Source organism: Camelina sativa, chromosome 5, assembly GCF_000633955.1.
Source record: "Camelina sativa cultivar DH55 chromosome 5, Cs, whole genome shotgun sequence".
NCBI lineage: Eukaryota > Viridiplantae > Streptophyta > Magnoliopsida > Brassicales > Brassicaceae > Camelina > Camelina sativa.
The window spans coordinates 1,462,004-1,473,173 of NC_025689.1; the positions used below are offsets into that span (position 1 = coordinate 1,462,004).

The 11,170-nt window shown below is 33.7% G+C and overlaps 2 protein-coding genes across 2 annotated transcripts; one reads left to right on the top strand and one right to left on the bottom strand.

Moving 5' to 3' along the window:
• Nucleotides 1,798–2,851, bottom strand: LOC104784811 (auxin-responsive protein SAUR36-like). The gene has a single exon (XM_010509898.1). It carries the CDS (start codon nt 2,466–2,468, stop codon nt 1,995–1,997), a length of 474 nt encoding a protein of 157 aa, XP_010508200.1. The 5' UTR covers nt 2,469–2,851; the 3' UTR covers nt 1,798–1,994.
• On the top strand, nt 4,655–6,799 carry LOC104784813 (Golgi SNAP receptor complex member 1-2). Its single transcript, XM_010509899.2, has 6 exons — nt 4,655–4,956; nt 5,290–5,486; nt 5,900–5,989; nt 6,108–6,179; nt 6,291–6,420; nt 6,511–6,799. Exons 1-6 carry the CDS (start codon nt 4,824–4,826, stop codon nt 6,606–6,608), a joined length of 720 nt encoding a protein of 239 aa, XP_010508201.1. The 5' UTR covers nt 4,655–4,823; the 3' UTR covers nt 6,609–6,799.

An 11,170-nucleotide genomic window follows, 5' to 3' on the forward strand; every position in this document is an offset into this window, starting at 1 on the left:
TGACCCAGTGTTACAAGGGATACTAGCTAAGCTTGATTCGTTCAAAAAAAAACTGAAACGGTTTTTTTGGTTAATATGATGAAACATATATGTATATATAAAACTCTTTAATTATAACGATATCAATTAATTAAAACAAATTCTCACTAATTATTTGCCTCGTGTACTTACAAGTTGGGTTTATGTTCTTTGTATGGACCAAAACAGCTAATGGTTACGACCACACATGCAAATTAATGTCAACTCAATAGATAAATCTTAATATTGGACCAATCTATAACTCAACCTATGATGAAAATTGTCTCATTACAAATCTTCGACTAATACACCTGAAAAGGAAAGATCGCACCAAGCCACCAATAGATATATATATATATATATGTACATATGGTCAAGTGGAGAAAGTTATTCCGAGAACCGTGGCATGTATTGTTTCCATAATTTAGTATCATCAATTTTTACACTTATTTCATTGTATTCAAGCAGTGCCCGAACCCGCACGTCGTTTTTTTTTTTTTTTTTTAATCATACATGCATGATTGATTGTAACTTTTCAACATAAGAGTACCAATTTACCCTATTAGTAAATATGCATGTGAGATGTGAATGTACGGGTTATTATTTTTCTTATTATTTTTGATCCGTCTTTGAGATTAATTGTGATAACATGTACTGCGTAAAGTGCATAGATTCTCACTACGTCAGCCATTTTTTGGTAAAACACGGCTGCCTCTTTCTTTATCTCAAGACTACGTTATGTAGAGATATATAGGTTGAAGGAGAATACTTATTGACAAATGACAACTAACAAGTTCAAAACATTCTTCTGTCTTCTTTTTCACAATAACTAACTGCTAATGAATACATATACATGGCATCGATATCTTCAAATGCATATGACCACGGATACCTTAACGTGGAATGTTTTCTTCCAACCATCGTATTTGACTTTTTAGCTGGATTTTTGGTTAATAATTTTCCTCAAATATTAGTGATGAAAAGCAGAAAACGTAAAGTCAAATATATAAACGAGCTAGATTCGTATATCAATTTCGTGCTATATATATTTGTCATTATAATTTTAAATGTGAGCACTTAACATCGGTGTCTTATGCACTCTACTTATGGACGAATCGTCAGTATATGACATATGAAATTGAAATATCAATTTAGTATTCTCTCATAATTCATTTGATCACGAGTATCCCAAATATAGTTTTCATGCATTCATCATTATTTGTACGTTTAGACAAACCGAACATCTGTAACCAAAAAGTCACTTGGAACATGTAATTTTTAGTTAAGTGGTTTGTACTAATAATATTTTTCACAGTGTAAATTTAAACAATTCATTGTATATTTGTATATATGTGTGAACATTAGAGATATATGTAACCAGAAGTCAAAAATATATAAATGAATTAGTTGTTTTTCGGATATCAATCGCATCCCGACGCTCGTTTTAGATTTGAACATCTTTCACGTCAAAGTGTTTCGTATTCAAATCAGACAAGGCAACCACAAAAGCCAAAATGTTTTGTCGTCTAACCTAGCCACACATAAATAGTATCCGAAATATATTTCTTTTGGTAGAAGTAGTACTATTCGATAAAGGTTTAGAATCAAGTTAGTGGGAATAAGCAAGCAACAAACAAATCCTTGCGGTTGATAGCTAAAAAAAATCTTGAGTAGACCATAGAGAGAGAGAATAGAATCGTGTTACACTTTTTCTTTGCTGTTTCATCACCAATTCCATTTGATCTTTATATCAATGTTCAAAGATAATATACCACTAAGTGTCCCCATGCTAATCACATCATTTATCAAGACCCAATAATTATTTACATTATCATCTTACTGTATAATTGACTATATATCACAAGAAAAGAGTAAAGTGACAAAAAGTAACAAGATAGGAAAATGGTAAATTAAAGGGAACAATATATCTACTAAAAAAAGGTTGAAAATCCTAAGAACTTTTTCCATAATTGTCTTCAATTGCGGCAAAGGCAGCTCCATGGAAATATCCGAGAACTTGATCCGGATGCGATTCGGGTCTTGACCCGTTCGAAGTCAGAATACAAACAAGGAATAGTGATACCACCTTCGTGGCAGAATCCATACTCTTTTTCGGATTCTTTGAGCAACTCACCGAACAGAGGATGGTTAAAGTAAACGATGGGTACCAAAACTCTGTGACAGTCGCCGTCTTTTTGACCCACGTAGATCGCTAAGTGTCCCTTTGGAACTGGGTCCGGTATGCATTCGGATCTTCTCGTAGACCTGAAATGTCTGAAACCTTGCTTGAGACGTTGTCCCCAGCTTTTGAGTTTTGCGAGTGGTCTCAGCTTGCAAGCTTGTCTGGTCAAGTGTACTCGGTTGTAACCGGAACGTCGGATCCGGGTATTACGAAGGATCCATCTAGAGACTCGTCTCCCGATTCGAAACCCTATGATCTTCTTCCTCATCTTCTTAGCTAACTTTAAAAACAGTATTGTCACAAAGCTATACTCTTTGAAAGATCTGAGACATATCGGAGGTTAAGAGAGTGAAACGAGACAAGAACTAACGAGTCAAATAAAGAGTGATTCATTTGGACGACAAGAAAACAAAATTATCAATCACTTTTTACATTTCTAGTGATTTCCTTTGTTAAAAAAAAAAATGAACAAAAATCAGAATCTTGACGGCGGAGTCACCTATGGGATAAATCGACGGCAAGAATGATGTAAACGGAAAAGGGAGAAATGCTTTGTAGTTTGTAATGTGTAAAAACGTTAATAAAGAAGAAGAGGTCAAGAGAAGAGTGAGTGAAAGACAGAGGATTTTAAAGGAGTTTATCTATGAAGTCTAAATAAATGAGCGGTTAGATGAAGACTTGAGACTTTTGACCGTTGGATTAAAAGCTAAATAAAACTGCCACATTTGTTTAATACTATATCGCTTGGCAAATAGTCCAAAGTCCAAACCCGAAGAATCTTACATTAAATGTGACACGTCCCACTTAACCGTTAGCCTAGGTTTATCGTCATCTATGAACGTTTTGGGATGGGTTATATCAATCACAAAACAAAAACAAAAAATAAGTAGTATAGCGTATAGAAGCTTTAATTACACATATATTTACTCATGGTTGAGTTTGAATCTGACTGAATACATTATTAAACAATTGCCTAAAAATAACGTTTATTAATTTGGAAATGTTTTGTCGGAGCTTCATTATACTGTTTAAACTTTGAAGATGAAGACAAAACTATGCCACCACACGTGTGCTGGCCAAGTGGGACAAAGTTTTTTCTAACCTATTCGATAACACTTACACGAGATCAAAATCCCCACCATCTCGTTTATTTATTTGTTAGTGATCATCTACTGTTTTTGTTCTTCTTTTAATCAGGGTGAGTGCCCCAGTGATCATCTACTTGGCCTGTGATTTTGTTAAAATATGCATAAATATATAAATACGATCGAAAACAAAATGTGTACGGTGCGTCCTCTTGTTGCGTTACTTGCGTACGTTTATAATGGTTAATATATAAAATCATATCAGGACAAACAAACTTTTAAGCAAAAGCGAATAAAGATAGATCTAGTTTTGAGTAATTGGGGGAGATTCACTAAACGTTTTGGTGTTGAAGTAGTGAATAATTCCCACGAATAATTTTCTCTATATTTTGATCTACTTTACACGTTCATTTTGTAATTTAAGATCGTGTGTTTGCTGTATCCAAAAAAATCTGTTTTAAGTTCAAAGAAATCAAAACAAAACTGAAAAAAAAAAAAAACCCAAAAATTATCAACCAAAAGAAAAAAGCACATGATAGATCAATCAGTATTGCACTCTAATGCCATATTAGCTAATAAAATTAAAATATAAAAAAAATTCTTTTATTCAGTCAGTGTAATATTGACATATTAATTGTACTTATACGATACACACTACCTTATTAATTACAAGCAAAGCAAAAACAAAAAAGAAACCCGACAATAGATACACAAAAATCCAATATTCCTTAGGATCAATCTATATTTTCAACCGACAATTTTTTTGAATCATATTTGCTGCAAGTCCGTATCATAGCTAAAAGACGTTTAAACGTTTCATAATGAGATATTACCAGCTGGAGAATATATTCGTTTATATATTTTTCTTTTTTGCCATCACTGTGTTTCCCATAAACCCATATGGCCATATTTAAATGATATTTGTATATTGGTCGTCACAGTTAAAATTCACAATTGGTTATGTGTTGTTATAATCTACACTTTTCTGATTTGATTATATAAAGTTTAGCACAATTTGCGGATCACAAAAAAAAAATATTGTTTTGGACCTTTCGATAATAATGAGAATCTGAAAGAAGTTTGTTCCAAACACAACACTTCTGTCGATCGTGATCGTATAAAATTAGAATCTTTCCCTTTATATGTCCCCAACTCATCAGCGTCGTGTTTCCGTACAGTTCGTCATACGTACAAGAACGTGTCACTCACTGCACTGGTCACCAAGTCGATAGTCAAATTAAGGCTTACCAAAAATGGGCCTCTGTAAGCCCATTATTAAAATTGTATGGATAGAAAGACCCATAACTAGTCGAGCGAAGAAGTAAGCCCATTATAAAAATTGTATGGATAGAAAGGCCCATAACTAGTCGAGCGAAGAAGAAGCGGAGGAGGGAAGAGAGCGATCCTCTCTCAGTCTCGTTCGTCGTAGTTTCAGTTACAATCAGATCGTCGCTGCTCCGGCATTGGTTCAAGGCGGAGCTGGCGAGTTTACCTGAGAACGGAGAGGTTACTGATCAGAATTGTTGAAGATCGGAAAAATGACAGAATCGAGTCTGGATCTGCAGGAATCTGGTTGGGAGGAACTTCGGCGGGAAGCTCGTAAAATCGAAGGCGATCTCGACGTTAAGCTCTCTTCTTACGCTAAGCTCGGCGCCAGGTTTACCCAAGGCGGTTCGTTCTTCTTCCTTTCAGCTTTGATCATGCTCTCTGTGTTAGTAGCTTTGTAATGTGATACGGATCGATGAATGAATTTTCGATATGATCCCTTCAACGCATTGAATTTTGATTGTCTCTCATTCTATATGTTATGATTCATATCTTTGCTGTAGAATGGATAAATCCGAATGTGTTTGTATAGTGTTCTCAGTGGATTTGTCAAAATTAAGGTGAAGTAGTGCTGCAATTGATAGGGAAGCACTATTTTTGTAATGAATCATTAGCAAAGTGTTGAAATGCAAAGTTCAGGTGCCTTTGTTTACGAGAGTTCATATGTTTTGGTTTCAGGGTATGTCGACGCTGGATCTCCAACCGTTGGATCTGGAAGATCATGGAAGTCCATGGAGATGGAAATTCAATCGTTGCTTGAGAAGTTGTTGGACATTAATGATTCCATGAGTAGATGTGCTGCATCTGCTGCACCCACAACTTCGGTTACCCAAAAGCTTGCAAGACACAGGGATATACTTCATGAATATACCCAGGTTTTCCAAGTTTTCTAATAGCTAGCCCCTTCACCTAGATTTCTTTTGTTGTTTTCATAGTTTTTAGTGAATTCTGGAGTAACTGCAATGAATAGATCCGGCATCTCAAACTTGACAATTCTGATCTCAATGCTACTACTAATGCAACAATCTTCAGCTCAGTACCTTTGTAGTATATGCATAGGTAGATAAGTTAATATATGTCTTTGCATCCACTGTTTTGGTACCATGCATCCGAGAGTTAGTGATACAAGATGAGTAATCGCAGTCCCATTTTCTTGTAAAAGGCAAAAAACCTTAGCACCAGTGTGGCTTTTGTTTAGTGATAGTTATGTTCCTGTAGTATCATGACGTGATATGTATTATCTGACATGTATTCCCTCCTATAATGTATATTCATGTATATTTTCTAGGAGTTTCGAAGAATAAAAGGAAATATAAACTCGCTGAGAGAGCATGCTGAGCTTTTAAGTTCTGTCAGGGATGACATAAGTGAATATAAGGTAATGAGTTTCCTAAAGCATTTTAGTTTAGAAAACGAAAATTCTTATGATTGGAGATACGCATTCCTTCTATGCTCACATTTTGATTGAATGTTGGGTTCTATTTTTGCTTCTGCAGGCTTCTGGTAGTATGTCACCAGGTGTGCAGGTGCTAAGGGAGCGAGCTTCTATCCATGGAAGTATAAACCACGTAAGATACTTTGTGTAGTCATGGCTTTTGTAATCTGAGTGTTATACTCTACTAATAGCCCTCTTTATAATGTAATTCGTATGATGAGTTTTATGGAGAATTTGGCTGCAGATTGATGAAGTCATTGGTCAAGCTCAGGCAACAAGATCAGTTCTTGGCTCTCAACGATCTCTGTTTTCAGATGTTCAAGGAAAAGTAAAAAATCTCGGAGACAAATTCCCAGTGATTCGTGGCTTACTTGGTATCTCCATCAACCTCTATATGATATCTTCAGTTAATCTCATTAACCTTCTATAATCCTTGAGCTAATTTTGCTTTTTCGATTTAATAGGTTCAATTAAAAGGAGACGTTCTCGGGACACACTTATCCTCTCTGCTGTTATCGCTGCTTGTACGTTGTTTCTTATCATCTACTGGCTCTCGAAATAAACAGAGTCTGTTCATACACCTAAACAATAAAAATGACTTTGCCTCAGCATCTCTAGATCGAGTTTTTCCAAGTTTTTTTTTCTTCTTGCTTTTGTGTTTTTTGCCATTTTGTTGGGTTATGTGTTTGTTGTAGGACAATATTATACACCCTGATTTATAAAACAAAAGTAGAGTAAAATTCGAAAACTCAATTTTCACAACATAGAAGGTCAACAATCCATGTGACATCATTCAGGTACTTGCTTTTTTTACCGCACGCTTAAATACTTCAATATGGTCCAACATACAATGTGGTCCAATACACACTATGCTCTGTTTTGTTATGCTAGATTTTTATTACTCTCAATACTTTAGTTTGGTCCTCTCGACCACAACAAGTGTACGAAAAAAGTAATCCAACTCATAAATCCATCTTTCAGCTTACCATTTACATCCACTCAGGTTAAAATATCTAAAGGCCTCGCTCTATTAATTTTGGGTGGGGATACACTTCAGTAATGATGATCCAGTCCTTTTATTTATTTCACTCCTTCCTATATGTCCTACGTATAGTTTTAACAAGTGCTAATCAATGTGGTTCGTAACTTCGTACCGGATTAGAGATTTTGTGGTGGGGCAAAGCCCACATATCAACTTGACCTAGCTTTGTTCAAAGAAAGAAAAAAAATCAACTTGACCTAGCTTTGTGGATAGCCATTCTAAGTTTTCGTCCCTTGAAGATATGGTCAAACGTGGACCTATCAAAAAGAAAATTGGATGAAAACGGTTAGTCCAGTATAACACATATCTATAAGCCAATCTATGAATAGATAAATAATCGACAAATAGTTATAACGTATAGTATCGTACGTGAAAGATATATATATAGGCTAAACGAGGAAAGTAACCAAGAGTTACTCCTACGCATGATTCGTTAACTAATACTAATTATAGTTTGAATATATTGTTTTTGAAGGGGTGGAGATTGAAATTTAGCTTTTGGCTTTTTGCTTTACATTGGCTGGACATAGGACTAGGAATCAGAGGCTCTTTTTTTGAAAATTAAAGCTTGTTAGATTCTACGCTTCCCAATGGGAGACCGTTTCTTACGAATTTTCAGACAATAAAACACTCGAAAGGATCAGAGGAGGTTCAGTTCCTCTTTTTGGTTAAAAGTGAAAAAAAAAATAATGATTATAATTTTTTGTAAAGACAGTTGATATATGGTGTCTATAGTATAGTACTAAATTACTAATCAACCATTGAACCATCACCTGTATTCGATAACTCACGGATCGGGGATACAAACAATTAGGAACAATCGGACATATGGAACTCATATATATAGAACAATTCTCTTCTTCTATCTTTATTAAGACTCATAATTTTGTTCAAATAAAGTGTACAGAGACTTTTAAATATGAGATTCATACTGGTTAATATTGACTTGGATTGTTAAATGCACAACATTCTTAATTTTTTTCTAACAAATTGTTTTTTTTTTTTTATTGTAACTGCCAACTCAGAACATTAGTGGTACATTTTTCGTTTGTATATAAATATATAATCACATTTTTCGTATGTCAAAGACTGAATGTGTCTTTAATGTAACAAAACAGAAATATTACTATACTACTAGATGTAAACACATACATAAATGCCAGCAAAAGAAAAGCAAGATATCGTTAATGTCGTCAATGCAATAAACACATTAATTAGTATGGTTGAAATAGTATGGTCAAACAATTCAATGGTAAAATTAAAATAACTAATTTTGAAGATTTATTCTATTGAACATAACAAATGATTTATATATGATTGATTGACGAGGGATCCACTCCTTGATGATCATTTATCAAAACAAGGAAGTGCAGTACTTCAATGTTCATTGATCAGAGATGAAATCGGGAATCATCTAGTCATATTTTGCATTCTTGCCTTGATTAGGCTTCGCTGAAATGTAGGACTAAGCATCAAAAGATTAAATAACATAACTAATAGTATGTATATCTATTAGACAATATATTAAAAACTAATAAATATGGAGGGAGAGAGAGGCTTTAATATGTCCAATTTGGCATGTTGCTGTGCCCTAACAAGGAAATGTGAGGAGAGAAAATAATGTACGTGGCAGAGAGAAGCCTGTGACATAACGACAAAGAGACGGACCATAGGGTCGGAGCCGAGGAGCCTGGACGGTCCATAAACATGCTTAACCTATTAGCCTACATGACTCTACCCTATGTGCTATTACCTACCTACTCTCTCTCTAGCTCTCCACTCCGTACTCTTCTTTAATTTTACTTTTCCACTCGTTGCAGTAAAAATTACTGTAGACAATTTTTAAATACACATCCATACATCCTTGAGTTTTAAATAAAACAAATAAAACATTCGTACTCGCATAGGCTAGGTACTAAAGGGGCACGCACGAATTAAATTTTCTTTTTCACTTAAACTTTTTCTAAATAGAATTGAATTCATACACAAAATAATATTCTCTTCATTTTAATTATATATAAAATTGGATTTTGTATTCTAGTAGTTTTCATTGTAGTTGCACGATATCAAGATATGAGTTCAAAGTTCAAACAACTGATTTTTTCGTAGTTGGGAATAATATGGATTTGATCAATACCATCGTTTTACAAGATATGGATACATGAAACATCTACATATATATAGTATTGTCAAAGTGTAAACATTCCAAAATTAGATTCAAATAATTCATATTGTTATCAAAACAATAATACATGTGAACATCGTTCTCAGTTACTCACTTTTAGAGGTTGAATCCAGTCGTAAATTTTTTTGTTTTACCCACACTGTCGCTTTCCTTGATATCCGAGAATTTTTTACTCCATAATTTACTGAGGCCAATTATATAAGAATTATGTAGAAAGCGGAATCTTACAAAAACCCATTTGCTTTTAATAGTTTTATGAGATTTTCACAATCGTAGTTTTGTATGAAAAGAAGATAGAAATAGAACTGGAGAAACCCTATAGTCTTCACATCTGCGACCTTTTTGAAGCACAGAATAAGTAAATGCTTTATTCACACACATTTATGTATGGATATAGGAATGTGTGTATACAGGAATATTAATATCCAATTTCAAATATTATACTTTGAATAGCCATTATTCTTTGTTCTGCGCAACAGCCCATTTCTAACTCATCCCTGGTAAGTAGCAAGCGTAGGCACATTTTTTGTTTAATTTTTATAAACAACCGAGTTTCTGATTTTAGATGCGTACACTTTTAATCCGTAACTAGAATGGTTCATAAAATACTGTATATTTAACTGATCATAGAAGTAGTATTTTCTCATAGTCTTCAGTAGCTAAACTGAGTTGAGGGAAACAGAAATAATAAAAGTTACCCATGAAAAATATTAACAATTGGTTTCATCTACTTGGTCATGTATGTTAATTTGAAAGCAAAATCAATAAGACAATAAACATTAAACCCTATATATGTGTATATATACTCTATAGTCAAAAACGTTGCTTTAATATAACTGGTCAGCGAAGATTGAATCGTTTATAGTAGTGAGATGATACATTAAATTTGTCAACATATGTTGATATTTCTTATGTAGTGATGGGCTTTGTCTAATTTTTTTTTTTTTTTTTTTTTTTNACTTGATTAGTCTCTATTGATCTCTAAAGACAAATGATGGTTGACTTACATTGACACCAATCTTCACCCTCAAACATGTGGGGTTCAGTTATACCTTTACAATTTGGATGTTTGTTAAAAAAACAAAATTATAATATATTAAGTAAAAGATAATATACTACTACTACTACTATTATTCTAAAAGGGAGAAAGTCCCCAGACAATCTATTATGTACACACCATTTGAAGAATTAAGTTCATTTTAATCAGCGCATATGAATTAACTGATCATACATAACATCATTGGCAAGTTAGTTACTTTTTAGAAAAGTAAAAACTCAAGAGAATTATTTCATAATCATCATTGCATATACATATATATATGAGAATAGACTAATTATAGCTTCCATTAAATTGTAAGTACTTTCTCATTTGATGTACAAATAGATTGGGGGTTTATGGCAAAAGCTTTTCTAAACCAATCAGAAAATAAAAGAATAGGGAAATGTCAATGTCACCTATGATCTCAGTACACACATGCATGCATGTATATACACATATAAATTCCAATACATCTATATACACAGCTACATGTGTGTACGATCTCTAGAACTCCCATCGCCCAAATTGCGACAAAAGTGTGGGCTAACCCTAACATTATATACGTTTCTAGTAAAGCATGACCAGCATTTTCAACTTTACCTCCATTACAGCCAATTAAATATTATGCACGCCTATACTCAAAATTCTGCCTTAATTATAATTGCGTCTTTGGTCGACCTTACCTATATATATAAATACCAGTTGCTATATTTCAGCCTTTAATTTCAAGGCTTGATTATTATATGTAATGTTTAAGTTATGCTGAATTTATATCATAATATGCTTTGTGGTCACCGGATGTTATGGGTTACAAACCAAATTAATTTGCTCGTAAAATTACGCAATATCAAACAAATT

Bases quoted from the DNA above. Each gene is read 5' to 3' on its own strand.
- LOC104784811 (XM_010509898.1), bottom strand. From the start codon at position 2,468: ATGAGGAAGAAGATCATAGGGTTTCGAATCGGGAGACGAGTCTCTAGA.
- LOC104784813 (XM_010509899.2), top strand. From the start codon at position 4,824: ATGACAGAATCGAGTCTGGATCTGCAGGAATCTGGTTGGGAGGAACTT. The intron at 4,957-5,289 runs GTTCGTTCTTCT...TTTTGGTTTCAG, and splicing joins CGCCAGGTTTACCCAAGGCG to GGTATGTCGACGCTGGATCT. The intron at 6,180-6,290 runs GTAAGATACTTT...ATTTGGCTGCAG, and splicing joins TCCATGGAAGTATAAACCAC to ATTGATGAAGTCATTGGTCA.